The 16,246-nt window shown below is 40.6% G+C and overlaps 1 protein-coding gene across 11 annotated transcripts in view; it reads right to left on the bottom strand.

Annotated features, from left to right (window-relative positions):
* Pxk (PX domain containing serine/threonine kinase like) overlaps positions 1–16,246 on the bottom strand; it is an 84,032-nt gene that overhangs the window by 14,334 nt on the left and 53,452 nt on the right. For all 11 annotated transcript variants that reach the window (XM_070018800.1, XM_070018801.1, XM_070018794.1 and 8 more), the window contains exons 5-16: positions 15,811–15,888; positions 15,293–15,366; positions 14,375–14,449; positions 11,880–11,984; positions 10,967–11,068; positions 9,227–9,388; positions 8,735–8,852; positions 7,536–7,614; positions 5,215–5,263; positions 1,617–1,694; positions 951–1,037; positions 432–501 (exon numbers count right to left, since the gene is read on the bottom strand). In XM_070018800.1, the coding sequence (XP_069874901.1) occupies positions 432–501; positions 951–1,037; positions 1,617–1,694; positions 5,215–5,263; positions 7,536–7,614; positions 8,735–8,852; positions 9,227–9,388; positions 10,967–11,068; positions 11,880–11,984; positions 14,375–14,449; positions 15,293–15,366; positions 15,811–15,888 (1,077 nt within the window). The remainder of the gene's footprint in view (positions 1–431; positions 502–950; positions 1,038–1,616; positions 1,695–5,214; positions 5,264–7,535; positions 7,615–8,734; positions 8,853–9,226; positions 9,389–10,966; positions 11,069–11,879; positions 11,985–14,374; positions 14,450–15,292; positions 15,367–15,810; positions 15,889–16,246) is intronic.

Here is a 16,246-nt window from a genome sequence, read left to right as displayed (position 1 = left end):
TAATCCACTCTGGGGGCATATTCTCCCACCACATTGAGTTTCAGAACAGAGGGCAAGATTGGGAATCATTTCAGTTAATCAGACTCTCCTGAAAAAACCAGGAAGCCTTATATTTTCTATCAGGTGGGATTTTTCTCCTGTGGTGGATATCCCTGTGTCTTTGGTTGATTGATTCTACCCATCAGTGAGAAAGCAAAGCTACCTAACAACCTCAAAATCAATCATGAGGGCTGTAAGAGTGGCTCCAACACTTCATCCTGAACCTATGACTGCTGTCACAATCCTTCACTAGGAACAGAGTTCTTTTGTTCTCTGCATTCATCACTACTGCCGAATCTCTTCTCACCAGAACCCAAAACCTCTGGACCAACTACAGACTACTGACCCTGACCTCTAGATCTTGGATCCCACTACAACATATAACCAGTTACCTGAATTATTGGAGTTGTTGTACTTTGCTGAATGTTCTTCGCTATTTTCAATAGCAGATCGTTTAGACTTCTTTAAAATTAAAGGGGGGGGGGGGAGAAAAGAATAAACACTCTGAAGCTGAGAATTAGAGCAAAAACTTTTCCAGTTAAACTAGCTACAGACAACATCGTATTTGGACCCATAACTTAATACAGTGAAGAAGCCACAAGCCAAAACTAAAAGGGGAAAACCAGGAATGCTGACTTGATCATTTCCAGCCAATCATTTCTTCCAATTATATTATACCATAATGAGCCCAGCAAGCCAGAAAACTATATGGTCCACTGCTCTGCTGATATTGTGTGGCTTTTTAAAAAGCTACAATCCAGTCATCTGGAAATACTTTTAGTTTTCAGGAAGATATAGCACCAAATCTATCATTAAATGTGCACCATTAGCCTAAAACTTTTTTCACACCGAGTTAAGAAATTAATGAATTCATAAAAACCATTCAAAGAGTTTAAGGACATTAGGCTTACCTTTCGAGCTAAAATCTTTCTCTTTTTTCTTTCTTCTTCAGACCCATGGTGTGACTGAGCTCTTGTCAGTCTTCGATGCTGGTGAATCTTTAAGAGACCACAATTTCTCACAAATGTAAAAAAACCTAACATATGGTAGTTTCCTAATGGAAATCTTCTTCAATATGTTTGGTCCCATCAAATTTTGGGGATTAAAAAAATCTTTCTTAGCTTGTCTGCCTCCCAGCTCAGGTCTGGATGTCTGGGAGAAGAGTAAGCAAAGGGATGAAGACTTTTTGCACTCTCTTCACTCTTCCTTGCCTTCTTTTTTGGAAGAATGTATTCCCAGTATCTTCACAATAGGAGCTGCCAACCACCTCTACCCAGCATTTGGGTCATAAAGAATGACCACTCTTTCTGCATGTGTGTATTTCCATGCAGACTGAGGTGCTTGAGGGCTGGACTGCAAAGAATTCAGCTCCATGTCATAGCATATAGCCCAGAACCAAGTTGAGAGTATGTACTAAAAACTTAAGGGGTAAGAAATTAGTTAAAAGTCAATCACAGGGCTAGGGGCAAAAGCATCTGCCTATGAAGCATGAGGCCCTGAGTTCGAACCCTAATACCACATTTTAAAAAAATCAATCACAGTAAATACTACGGAAAGAATGCCAATGGGCAATTTACCTGTTTCTGTTCTTCAATTAGTCTCTTTTCTATACATTCTTTGGCAGTTCTCAGTGCCTCTTTTAACTTTGTGGGAATCTGAAAGTCGAAAAAGAATATGGTCTACTTCAGGAAGTAAAGGGGAATTCTAAGTCCTAGAAACACTGATGAACAGCCAGATACTAGGGGGAGGTCCTCTGAAATAAAACCACTTAAACTGTCCACTCATATCCTATCCCAGCCATACTCACCTCTCTAGCATTTTGAATAATGAACATGAAGGAAAGCAATGTTGCAGATCTTACATGTCTTGATTTCAAAATTTATTACACAGCTATGGTAGTTAAAACACTGTGTTTTACTGGGCACCAGTAACTCATGCCTGTAATCCTAGCTATTCAGGAGGCTGAGATCTGAGGCTTGCAATTCAAAAATTCAGCAAAAAGACAGCACCTACACCCAGAGTTCAAGCAATTGGACCAGAAAAAAAAAACAAAAAAACCCTGGGGCTGGGAAGGTGGCTCAGTGGTAGAGTGCTTGCCTTGCATGCATGAAGCCTTGGGTTCAATTCCTCAGCACCATATAAGCAGAAAACGCCGGAAATGGTGCTGTGGCTTGAGTAGTAGAGCACTAGCCTTGAGCTGAAGAGCTGAGGGACAGCACCCAGGCCCAGAGTTCAGGCCCACAACCAGCAAAAACAAAAAACCAAAAAAAAAAAAAACCCCCACCAACACTGTGTTACTCTCATAATGAGAGATACCCAGACCAATAAAACAGAATAGAGAGCCCAGAAATATATGGTCAAAGGACCTTTGACATGGGTGTAAAGAATCCACAACACAAAAAGCAGTCTCTTCAATAAGTAATTCTGGTAACATTGGATAATCACGTGCAAAGGAATATAAAATATGAATACAAAATATGAATATAATAACATATATAAAATTGGATCCAAGCTTGGGGCAGTTCAAATGACAGAGTACCTGCCTAGCAAGAACAAAGCCTAATATCAAAATGGGTTCAAAACTTTAAGACCAAAATGTAAGACCTGAAACTAAAATTCTTAAAGGAAAACACAGGAGAGAGGTTTCATAATATCATATGTGTCAATGATATTTGGTGCGTGTGCCAGTCCTGGGGCTTGAACTCAGAGCCTGGGCACTGTCCCTGAGCTTTCTTGCTCAAGGCTAGCACTCTACCACTTGAGCTACAGCTCCATTTCTGACTTTTTCCTGATTAACTGGAGATGCTATCTCCCAGACTTTTCTGCCTGGACTGGCTTTGAGTAATAACCTTCCACATCTCAGCTTTCAAACCATGAGGAATCCAGAAAACAGACATCAGATCTAGTCCAACTGTCTTTATTATTCTTTTTTATTTCCTATTTATTTTTGTGCTGATCCTGGGCCTGGACACTGTCCCTGAGAATTTGTGCTCAAAGTCTGTACTCTATCACTTGATCGCAGCTCAACTTTAGCTTGTTTGGAAGTCAGCTGTAAATAAGAGTCTCATAGACTTTCCTGCCCAGACTGGCTTCAAACTGCAAGCCTTAGATATGAGCCTCCTGAGTAGAATGACTCACTGACAACCAGCTTGTCTTTATTATTCTTCTAAAAATTTAAATTTAAATTAGTCTTGAATAGTTAATATAGGGACCTGGCTCAAAACCCAAAATGTGCCAGATGCAGAAGTTATTTGGAATTTCCAGTATTGTGGTTCAAGGCCAACGATGGGCAAAAAGTTAATGAGATACCCCTCTCTTCCTTCTCAACAAACAATGAGCATGATGGTATGTGCCTGTGATCCCAGCTATGTGGGAAGGGTACATAGGAGGTTCCTAGTCCATGCCAGTCTGGGCATAAACTCAAGAATCTGGTTGGTGGTGGGAGGAGTAAAGCAAGGCTTGAGGCATGTTCAAGTGGTACAGCACCAGCCTAACAAGTGTGAGGCTATGAGTTCAACTCCCAGTACCACACCATAAAAAGAAAAAGAAATATACACAGTGAAAAGTCTCCTGCCTTAAACTCTTCATGGTGGTAATGAATGTCACTAGTACTGTGTCACTAGTATCTTTCCAGAGAGTCAGTGCACATATAAGAAGTTAATGTTCATCACTGGGAATGTGGCTTAGTGGTAGTGTGCTTGCCTAGCATGCATGAAGCCCTGGGTTCGATTCCTCAATACCACATAAACAGAAAAAGCCAGAAGTGATGCTGTGGCTCAAGTGGTAGAGTGCTAGGTTTGAGCAAAAGAAGCTCAGGGACAGTGCCTAGGCCCTGAGTTCAAGCCCCAGGACTAGCCAAAAAAGACAGACAGACAGACAGACAGACAGAAAGAAGGAAAGAAGGAAAGAAGGAAAGAAGGAAAGAAGGAAAGAAGGAAAGAAAGGAAGGAAGGAAGGAAGGAAGGAAGGAAGGAAGGAAGGAAGGAAGGAAGGAAGGAAGGAAGGAAGGAAGGGAGAGAAAGAAAGAAAAAAAAGAAAGAAAGGAAGGAAAGAGAGAGAGAGAAAGAAGGAAGGAAAAGAAAGAAGAGATATATTAATGTTCATTTAAAAATCCTGTTGTTTTTGCTATAATGAAACCATACTGGTTTTCCCCTCTGGCTTAGGGGAAGAGCCAGGTCAAATACTAATACCTGAATCCCCAACACTAGAATGTCAAGTCTTGGGGAGTACTTATTTTTTGTCAAGGCTAAATGAGTACATTTCCTAAGAAGTTTCAGTGAAGAAACCAATTTTTAAAAACTTCCCCTACTTCAGATCCAAAGAAGCAATTATTGCCAGACCCCTCTAACTGGTAAATAGGACAGATGACAGTGTCTCTCACCTGTACACTCTGTTCTCAGCCCACTCCACCTTTGTTTCTTCTTGTGTTTGTGGTTTCCTGTCTTTTCATCATCTGGACTTCAGAGTGGAGAGAGAACTACCTTTCACTCCACCCCTCAGTCAGTACTGACCACACTGGTAAGCAGCCCTGAGTCAGGAGCTCATGGAGATGATTTGATCATCTGACCAATAACAACAGACTGCTGTTATTGGACACACAACTATGAGACTCAAAAACAAAATACTTATGCAAAGTGGATCTCAACTTGGCCTGGAATGTACAGAGGCTTTATCGATGCCACAGTGGGGAAGAGTAGAGGGACTAATGAGAGGCCAGGGCTACATCACACCCTGCAGTGCAGAGCAAAGCATTATGTGGCCCCAAATGTCAAATGTCATGTTTAACAAGCTCTGCTGTAGATAATGAAGAGCAAAGCAAGGCATCACTCTGGTTTTTCAGAAACAAAGCCCATGTTCTTCCCACGACATAATACCATTGCTCCCCATAGGGCTTCTCTTGACACAGACTTGTGGTTTACATCCTGTACTTGATATCCTATTTTTTTTTAACTTTAGCTTAAACCTTGGCTTAAAAATTTCCATTATAACCATGTCTTTTATATATTTCACTTTTATTAAAATAATTTTTAAAATATTTTTAATTTAAAAATTTTTATCCCTGATTGTAGAATAAATCATTTCCAAATTTTCACTACTGTTTTATTCATTTATTTATTTTTTACTAAAAATAAGCCAACTTTTCACATTACAAACAAAAAAAATGGTATTGTTTACCTTAAACTGTGGCTTTTCTGAAGTCCTTAATAAAACATCACTGAATAATCTGTAAAGAAAAAAAACAAACCACTTCCTTAAGCCAGCTGTACTCCCCAAATAGACTGAGAAACTACTAGTCACTAAGGCTCCTTTTTCCCACCATATCCATCACTCTGTGTCTCCCAATAAAGCCCCCCTCCACACACACACTTATTCCACAAAGGTGTTACCAAAGGACTGGGCAAGCTGAGTGCCCAGAGTTATTTTATTTCCCCACGATGAGGCAATAGAATACTTGAAAATATGGAAGTATTTTTAAAATATCAATTTGCAAAAATATTGTGCTTTTTTATTTTTTGTTGGTCATGGGGCCTGGGTACTGTCCCTCAGCAATTCAGCTCAAGGCTAGCACTCTACCACTTGAACCACAGTGCCACTTCCAGTTTTTCTGAGTGGTTTATTGGAGATAAGAGTCTCACAGACTTTCCTGCCTGGGCTGGCTTTGAACTGAGATCCTCAGATCTCATCTCCTGAATAGCTAGGATTACAGGCATAAGCCACTAGCACCTGACTGCAGTAAATATTTTTAAACCAAATTGTTCTTTTTTTTTTTCTTACAAGAGAACAAAATTTATTCTAGAAATATATTCTAGAAATCTAAAGTAAAAATGCTCAAGTAAATAGAAAATAATTGTCCCCATTAAAGTATAAGAGAAAAATTAATTTCTTCCCAGTGCTCATCATGCTTCATTTTCAAAAACAGCAGCTTCTAAAGTGTATCAGTTCTTTCTTCAAAGGTATGTCATTATAAACAATAGCATGAGGAATTCCAAACTGCATTATCTAGAATAGTTGCTTAAACAGTGCACCAGTGGCTGTGTGCTATTCTTTTTTTTTTTCCTTGTCAGTTGTGAGGTCCTAGGCACTTTTACTCAAGACTAGCACTCTACCACTTTGAGCCACAGCTCTACTTCCCTATTCACTATTCATTGCTTTGAAAAAGACAAGACATTCAGAAATGACAGACTCTCCTTTCCCCTAGAGTCCTGGCCAGATTATTTACTTCCAGATAAGAGATCTTAATTGAGCAGTCACACCTCTCCCAGGGTTGTTCAGAAGGCTAAAAGCCTACAGAAAGGCTTAAAGAAAGACCTAAGTAAAGACAAAAATATATGGACTTCATTAGAACTGGAAGATGAAGAGAAAAATGAAAGAGCTTTGGAGAAGGGAACACAAGTATAAACTCAACTATTCTGTACATAGACTATACAAATGCATTTTGTTTCAAAAGTCTATGTAGACACTCTTGTTTTCCAAAGTGGATCCACCATTCCATAATTTCATTATTAATGGCTATTGGTTTGGAGGCAGATATTTGAGTATCCATGGAATATTACTATGTCACACCCATGGGGCAAGTATCTTCTGTTCATTAGTCTCCTCAGGGTATAGAGTAGCACATGGCCTACATCAGGCCCTCTCTAAACACTTGAGGCAAGAATGGACAAGGAACCTGGAGTTACCTACATCCTGATCTATGCCTTGTTTGCAGCTGTTAGTGCTTCCTGAGTGTGTCTGTCACACAGACAAAGCCTCCAGTACCTGGAAATTACTCCCAGAGGTCTACTGGCCCAAGGTCTCCCAGGTAGTGGGGATGCTGGAATCTACTCACAGGTCTGTCTGAGTCCTCAAGCTCTCAGTACCTCTCCATGAAAATGTACCTGAAGGTAAGGCCCCAATGCACCATATCTATCACCTATCTTAGTTGACAGGAGAATGTCTTGGCAGTGTAAAGCAGCTAGCAAAGGGCTTGGCACATGCTAGATTTAATAAACATTATCCAGGGGAAAAAATGAACAAAAATAGGAATAAGAGTCCTGAAACACACTGAGTCCTCCTCCTCCTCAAGGGCAGTACCACCTGTGACCTATCCACAGCTAGTGGCCAAGTGGCAGCTAGAGCAGGGTCAACAAGGACAGGCATGGGATAGAGCCCTCCTATCTCTTTCATGCTTCCTAAGGTGGGAGCTCCACATGTGTACACACGCACACACACACACACACACACACACACATACACACACACACACACACACACACACACTCACACAATGCTGACAATAGAGGAGGAACACACAGGAAAAGAGCACTGATGTTCAAGAAAGGAATCAGACTACCAGCAGAGGTCACACAGACAGGGTCATGGCATCATGCTGCAAGTGACCATCAGCGAGGTCACTTAAACTCTGCATCTTCACTATGGTACCAGACCCTGGGGGCATAACAGTCCATGTTGAACACAATTTTCAAGACTACAAGCAATGTATATGATTGACTTACGGCATCTGTAAGAGCCGGGAGATGGTAGGCATGCCATTTTTACAGGCTTCACAAGACAGCGTAGACTCCAACACGGCCACTTAAAATGAACAGATACACATTTTAGTTCCACAGAACACACTGGCAGATTCACTTGGTGATGAAAAGCTTGACACCACTTTGCAACAACTGTCTGTAGGCTGATCAGGACAGTATCAAAACTCTTCACACACAGACAGATGGCAAACGTGGGGGCAGGGAGATATTGGCACACTGGTGTTACTAACCATTCAAAAGAAATGCCTCAGAAACCACATGGTAACAGAAAGCTGAGTAATTTCAAAGGTAATTGGAGGAAGGATTTAAGACACCATTCACAAAATTGTTCTCTTAACAGAGAAGTTACCACTAACTATAGAGGCAAAAGTTCTGACTTGAGAGACATTTTGTTGATTGTCTGCTTTAAATTTAAACTAGCACACAAAATGCTAGCTGTTGATACCTTATTATCTAATGCCTTGGATGATAAAAAGAAATGCAGCTAGAGTCTATTACCCACAGGTCAGTGTGCAATTTCAGCTCCTCAAACTCTGCACAAAGCTGAATCTGGGTCTCTTGAACTGTCTCATTTGACACAGTGATACTTAGAGGAGTGTTGACTTGAATATATTCTAAGCACAGTGGCAAGTTCTGGGCTGGGTGAGAGGATGGGGGCTCTCTGGGAGTCTGTACTGGTTCCTATGTCTCTATCCCTAAGGTGCTTCCCACTTGGCCTCTGGTGTTCCTCAGCACTACAATGCTGGGGAGCTCCTGAATGCCATTTGAGAGTCTTCACACCTGGCTGGGCCTGTTGGGTCCTTACTATCAGCCTTCTAGCCATGGCTCTTGTGTTCCTTCCAAGTTCCACTTCACTTTGGTGTGGCTCCTGACACCTGCCAGGTCTTTAACACTGGCTACAAATTGCCTGGACCTGCCTTCTGCTTCTAATTAAGATTAATGTGGGCTATTATTTCTCTTTATATACTCCTACTTCCAAAATTACAATGCCTTTTCCAAAAAGTTCCCCCAGTTTTAGATAGTTCAACAATGGACCAACCATCTGAACTTTCACTGAAGTGTATTTCTGCCTGTGGAGGATGGCAACTTCTGGTTCTTTCTTTGACCCTGGTTCCTGGACTCCAGAAAGAGGGCCAGAAGACCTTACTAAGCCCATTACTGACCCACTGCCATGGATGGCGCAGGAGGAAAGGAATCCACAGGCACTGAATCTGGTGGTCGCCCATATGTCATTTCATACAGTAAGTGGCCAAAGCAGTGGACATCTACACTTTCCAATGTCTGTAGAAGAAAGAACAGTACTATATATTCTGCAGCTTGTTTTTGTGATCCCCACTGTTCCCACCCATGGCTTTCATTGACAAACTAGGTCCAGGGGTAGCCCCACTCCCAGCACAACTCCAAAATGTATTTTATGAAATTAACAACATTTGTGGTCCTATCCTTCATAGTTTTCTAATCAATGATTCTATTCCCTTTCTTGTCCCACCCACTATTTCAACTTAGCCTCCTGAAGATCCAGCAAAGCCCTATGGGAGAAATTGCGTCAATGAGCAAGGCCTACCCCAATTATATTTTACTGCTTAGTGTACATGGGCAGATCATGGGTCCTGCCATGATGACAATCTACTACCTCATTACTTGAAACAACTTACATTGATTTTCCTGAATTGTGTGAAGTAGGATCGGTAGTAGGAAGGCAGGCCCAATAGGGAATTCTCAAGGTCTAGCAGCCGGCAAGTGTCCCCATCTAGCATCACATTGGAAGCATGAAGATGTCCATAAGGGAATCCCTTGTCATGTAGAAACTTTAGTACCTATTTACAAATATGCAAGGTTACATTTAACTCATTCAAATATAAGGTATGTTGAACTTGGTTCCTTTAAAAAAATTTTTTTGACTGGGTACACAGTTTTGTGGTAAGTGGTATGTTCATCATTCATCATGTAAGAGGTCCAATTCTAAGTATAAAACAAGTTAATATATTTTGAAACAAAATCAAACTCACTACTGAAGAGACAGCTGGTTAAAAAAAAATGTCACTCTGTCACTTCCTTTGGAAAAGGGAGTACTGCTGAATATTTCCTGGCTGTGAGACTGTCAGATGTAACACCAAGCTTCCTCTTTTATAAAGAATACAGAAGCAGCTCTGAGAGCACAGCTTGGAAGCCAAAAGGTTCTGCAGAGCCTCTGATGTGATCTCCATAGGTCAGATCTCTTGATTCTCTTGCATTGACAAGTAAAGCTATCAGATCAGTGCTTCTGCCAGTTACTCAGATAAGGGCATGGAGCTGAAAACGTCCCTAGTCTAATCTCTGCTCAGAACATATTCAGTTGCTTATTAATGGAAATATACAACATGCTATCACAAAAAGAAGCAAGCTTTTCGATTGCCAGTAATAGGGATGTCTCAAGCCTCAAGACAGCCTGCAAAGTCCTGTGGTAGAACAGTTACAGGCAGTGCTGTGCCTTCCAGAACTAGAAGAAACTGCCATAGTTTCTTTTCCAAGTTGCTACTTTAAAATTTCTTTACCTTATACAAAATGTATTATTAGTAGTATATATGTATAAAAGTGGTTATGCTGAAAACTAAGATTGGGGGGCGAGGGATAGAATACTGGTCCTGGGGCTTGAACTCAGGGCCTGGGTGCCATCCCTGAGCTTTTCTGTGCAAGGCTAGTGAGTGCTCTACCACTTCAGCACAGTTCTACTGCCAGTATTTTGGTGATTTAAAGTCTTAAGACTTCCCTTCCCGAGCTGTCTTTGAACCACAATCCTCAGATCTCAAGTCTCCTGAGTAGCCAGGATTACAGATATGAACCACCAGTGCTTGGAAAGGCTTAGATTCTTATTCACAAGAGTTGCATAAATTCAAGAAAACTAGAGGATATAAGTTAGAAGATGCTGTGGAAAAGACTCGCTTTCTCTTTCTCTCTTTCTTGGTGCTGGGAATCAAATCCAAGGCTTCGTGCACACAAAGCACACACTCCAGTCCCAATGAGAAAGTCTTTCATTGCTCTTACTTCTATAAGAGAGCCATACATGTGTGTGTGTGTGTGTGTGTGTGTGCGCGCGTGCACTCGTGCGTGCACGCATGTGTGTTCATATCAGAAAATCCATGCACAGAGATAGAGATTAACCAAATAATACAGAAGCTGGAATCTAAATAGTAAAGTTCTTAAAAATTAGAGAACAAATTCCAATAATTAAAGCTTTTGGAATTTTTAAGATCTAAATTACTGCCACCTTCATCTCTAACATTGGCTTGCTGGAGGAAAATAGGACAATGCTATCACTTTACAAGTATTCAGATGATGCTAGTAATTTTGAGGTCTTTACCCTAAAGAGTATGTGGTTCTGGATGAAATTACACTGTAACTTAAAAATTACTTACTTCTAATATTTGTCGTCCATATGTTTTTATCTGATGGAGTTCAAGGCCCTGAATCTTCTTAGGGTTGCAGTACTTCTTTAGGAAAGGGTCCTTTGGTTTTGACTTTGGAAAGAAAACAACAAAAAAAAAATACATAAGAAAGCAGCAGGAGGGGCTGGGAAGGTGGCTCAGTGGTAGAGCACTTGCCTTGCATGCATGAGGCCCTGGGTTCAATTCCTCAGCACCACATAAGCAAAAAGAAAAAAGCTGGAAGTGGCAATGTGGTTCAAGTGGTAGAGCGCTAACCTTGAGCTGAAGAGCTGAGGGACAGCACCTAGGCCCAGAGTTCAGGCCCCACGACCAGACCCAAAAAAAAAAAAAAAGAAGAAGAAGAAGAAAGCAGCAGGAAGCTAATACCTGCACCCGAACTTCCTGAAAAAGCAATGCTCCACAGAAACCGGAGATGTGGGTTTTTATTATATCACAGTCTGTAGCTGACAGAAAGAAACTGACTTGGGTTCTGCCCCTTCTGTATCCCAGGGATGATAAGCCTGTCACATATTAGCAGTCCCCAAGTGTTGAAGACTGTTAGAATTCTTCAGGACTGCCTTAAGTTCAAGACATAAACTTTATAGATAACCCAAGAAAGCAGCCTATAATATAATAGATATTGTATATTATATTATATTGTATATATTATATTATAGATATTGTATATCTATTATATATTAATATATTATAATACTCATTAAATGTCCCCTGTTCCCTTGTGTGGAGAAAGGAATCATTTTTAACTAAACTGGATAGTCTTTCCAAACAGAAGACATTAAAATAAAACCCACTGGGCCTAGCTTTATGGAACCTTAGGTTTCACATATCAACAAGTTCTAAAGGAATTTGGGAATTTCATGACCATAACTTGTACCATAAATACCTTGTAGATCAGATCCTTCAAAGTTCCTTTTTCATTAAACATCCTAATTAGCAATGCTGAGGATTCATTAGCTGTGGCAAAAGTAACCCGATAGATGTAAGGGTGCTGTCAAAACAAGAAAGAAATCCATATTAATTTGTATCAGCAGGGCTGGGAAGGTAGCTCAGTGGTAGAGCGCTTGCCTTGCATGCCTGAGGCCCTGGGTTCGATTCCTCAGCACCACATAAGCAAAAAGCCGGAAGTGGCGCTATGGCTCAAGTGGTAGAGTTCTAGCCTTGAGCTGAAGAGCTGAGGGACAGCACCCAGGCCCAGAGTTCAGGCTCCACGACCGGACCCCCCCCCCCCCCCCGCCAAAAAAAAAGATAATTTCTATCAGCATCTGGATTGTTTTAAGGCTCAGAATCTCAAAAGTGTAGTGTCAGAAGGAATTGGTTAAATGACAAGGTAAGTTCTATACACAAAGGCATCTGCTTTAGTGTGTGCATTCTCAACGTTCAGTCAGTACTGTAGTAAAAAAAGAGGAAAAACCTGGGGCTGGGAAGGTGGCTCAGTGGTAGAGTGCTTGCTTTGCATGCCTGAGGCCCTGGGTTCGATTCCTCAGCACCACATAAACAAAAAGAAAAAAGCGGGAAGTAGCACTGTGGCTCAAGTGGTAGAGCGCTAGCCTTGAGCTGAAGAGCTGAGGGACAGCACCCAGGCCCAGAGTTCAGGCCCCACAACCGGACTCCCCAAAAAAATTGTAAAACAAAAAAGAGGAAAAATCTGTTTGTGGAATAATGGTTTTGATAAGAATACAGCCAACTCTCAGAACAGTCAAGTGGGAGATCAGAATAAATGTGTCTTTGCTCACAGCTTTGACTGGTCTTCTATACTGCTGTCTGGGTACCAACCTAGGGAATGAACCATCCAGGAAGCAATCAGGAATAGTATCTTTTGGCATCGTAGCCCTTGTCCAGGGCAGCAATCACAAGCCTTTCCTACTCTTTTACAGAAATCTACAATATGACAAATAATAGTGTCCTCCACAGATAGGGACACTGATGTCAATCAAATAGGGTAGAAAAGGCAAATTATTTACTGACTGAAAGAAAAGTTCTCATATAACCTCAGAGGAATGAATAAAAAAGCTCTTCAAATAGTATGTACATATATTTTCAAAAGATTAATAAAAAGCTTGGCACTGATGGTTCATATCTATAATTCTAAATACTCAGGAAGCTAAGATCTAAGGATTGTAATTCAAATCTAGCCTAGGCTGAGAAGACCACAAGATTCCATCTCTAATCAACCAGCAAAAAAGCTAGACTGGAGGTGTGGCTCAGGTGGTAGTATGTTAGCTATGAGCAAAAAAGCTGAGGGAAAAGTAAAGTAAGAGAATGTAAGTTCTGAGTTCAAGCCTTGTGTGTGTGTTGGAGAATAGGATGGTACACTCATAAGAAAGTAATAACTGAAAATTTTAGTTCTTATTGCTTGGTAGTTGGGATTACAAATGAGTTTTATGTTATTATTTTTATCTGTATTTCCTGACTTTTCTATAGTTAATATGTACTTGTATTCACTATCTTGTTTTTAAAGTACACATTCACAAAAAGAAATTTAAATGTGGGTATTGAGAACAGTATTTTTCCTTAGGTATACATCCTTAAAGGCTTGTTTTTGCTATCCTGACAAAAGCACTTTATCTTTAAAACAGAATTTGCCAACCCAAGTCAGTGTAATTGTGCTCAGCCCATGAATGACTCATTCCAGGGTCCTACAGCCTTATAGGACCAAATTAGTCTTTGCTGAAGATTTTGTACACCTATTTTGAAATGTGTCACTGTCACTCTTTCAGGCTGTGGATTAGAACTGGGCATTAATTAACATAAATAATGCATGCTTTCCTATTTAGCCTGTGAAAGTAATAATGCTGACAGAAAAACAGCTATTTTGCTTTTCTTCCACCTAACTTGCCTAATCCTTAATAGTTCTGACTCCTCAGGCTAGAAATAAATCTTTGATTTCCATTAATAGACATATGCCCACCAAGAACAAGAGGCTCTGAGAAGGGACTGCCTTCCTATTCTAATTTGTTTAATTACCACATTTCACTGGCTATACAGATGTCATATCTGCCTTTTTTTTTTGGGGGGGGGGGTCAGTCATGGGCTTGGGCGCTGTTCCTGTGCTCTTCAGCTCAAGGCGAGTGCTCTACCACTTGAGCTACAGCACCACTTCCAGTTTTCTAGTAGTTTATTCAAGATAAGAGTCTCATGGACTTTCCTGCCTGGGTTGGCTTAGAACAGCGATCCTCAGATCTCAACCTCTTGAGTAGCTAGGATTAATGTCTGCCATTTTTAAGTGGCTTCTGATCTATGCCAGTAGCCCTGCACAGCTTCAGTCTGAAATCCACTGAATTCTCTTATACCTACAGTATATATCCAGCTCTTCTACCCATGTTTACCCTCAAGAAAACACGACAAGTCTGTGGTCAGCACAGAAGGATTTGTACTCACCAAACAGGAAGGTAGAAGTTTGATGAGACACTGAAAATCACGATCTGACAAGTACTTGTCTGGACCAAGATCAGCCTGAAAACACAGAAGGAAACATCAGGATACTGCCTTTGTTCATCAAAAGAAAAACTCCTCATACATTTTCCCTTTAATTTTGTTTTTCTAAATATATGACCATAAAAAGAGACAACCATACTAAATTAAGTCTTGCTGTGTCAAGGCCTTTCTGGACAAGTAGTATATAAAACATCTAAATATCAGGACTGAACCAGTGACCTCACCTAATTCTACTGACCAAATGTATGACTAGAATTCCCAAAGTAAAAGAAACAAGCTCAACTATTTTCTCTGGAAGTACACTCTAAAACTGACAGCCCTAAAGAGATTCCAGAAAACTCTTTTCAGCTCCTATTTCTGCCCAAAAGTTTACTAGTTGACTAAGTATAATTACATAACTACAAAACCAAATAACAGCCGGGCACTGGTGGCTCACGCCTGTAATACTAGCTACTCAGGAGGCTGAGATCTGAGGATCGCGGTTCAAAGCCAGCCCGGGCAGGAGAGACCATGAGACTCCTATCTCCAATAACCACAAGAAAAACCGGAAGTGGCGCTGTAGCTCAAGTGGTAGAGCGCTCGCCTTGAACTGAAGAGCTGAGGGACAGTGCCCAGGCCCAGAGTTCAAGCCCCATGGCCGACCAAAAAACAAAACAAAACGAAAAAAACAAACCCAAATAACTACAAAACCAAATGCATATCAATGTGACTTACAATGACTCCCCTTTGATGATGGACTGAGAAAGCACTTACATCATCTCTTAATAGCACAATACAATTTTGTAATTCTCTTGTCAAATCCACTTTCATAAACTGATCTGAATTTCCTGAAATAAAACTGAAGCAAAAGAATGAGCTTACCCAGCTTAACACTAGCCGTTCCTTTGGCTGATTTTTAATCTTCATCAAGAAATATTTCTTCCTTATCCTCCAACCTACCACAAAAGCAGAAGTATGTTTATAGCTGAATATTTTTACAATTTACCAAAATTAAATTCAGCAATATTAGCCACAAATATGTAAGTACCAGTGAAACCACTTGATAATCTTCACATGGAAAGGCTATGTTAAAAAAATAAATGAAGAAATCACTTCATGGACATATTAGGAAAACAGAGCTTCAACTGAGATTTACTGAGAAAAACAGAACGGTAGTTCTGAAAGATATCACCATAAATTGATATTACCAGAATTCATTAAATAGTATTCATTAATTAGTAAAAACTAACGACAATGTCGCGCTGTAGTAGGGAAACAAAAAGAAAGAAATTTAAGAATTCTTAGAATTTGAGAGCTTTCTTAGGATTATGTATCAGCCGATACAACTAAGAATCTGGTCTATGATCCATATTTTAACATAAAGAGCATGAGTTGCTTACCTATGTCTTTCAATGGTTCTACCACCTCCCACTTTGGTTCTGACCGGAAAAACATGGAAACATGTTGTAAGGCAATCTCTGAAAAAGCATTGAAGAAACTCATTAGTCCGACACATTGGGAAAAGGTCATATGGTCCAGATATTATTCCTACAAGTTAAAACCATGCAATCTATGACATGTGTGTATCTGTTGTTGTTGTTGTTGTTGTTGTTGGTGTGTGTGTGTGTGTGTGTGTGCGCGTGTAACATGTACACATGCCAGTACTGGGACTTGAACTCAGAGCCTGGGCACTGTCCCTGAGCTTTTTGGTGATTAATTGGAGATAAGAGTCACACAGAAAGCCAGGTGCCAGTGGCTCACACCTGTAATCCTAGCTACTCAGGAGGCTGAGATCTGAGGATCGCAGTTCAAAGCCAGCCCAGGCAGGAAAGTCCG

This window comes from Dipodomys merriami, unplaced genomic scaffold (genome assembly GCF_024711535.1).
Source record: "Dipodomys merriami isolate MVZ:Mamm:240054 unplaced genomic scaffold, mDipMer1.0.p SCAF_13, whole genome shotgun sequence".
NCBI lineage: Eukaryota > Metazoa > Chordata > Mammalia > Rodentia > Heteromyidae > Dipodomys > Dipodomys merriami.
The sequence above is the reverse complement of the archived record's forward strand: the minus strand, read 5'-3'. Positions and strand labels throughout refer to the sequence as shown.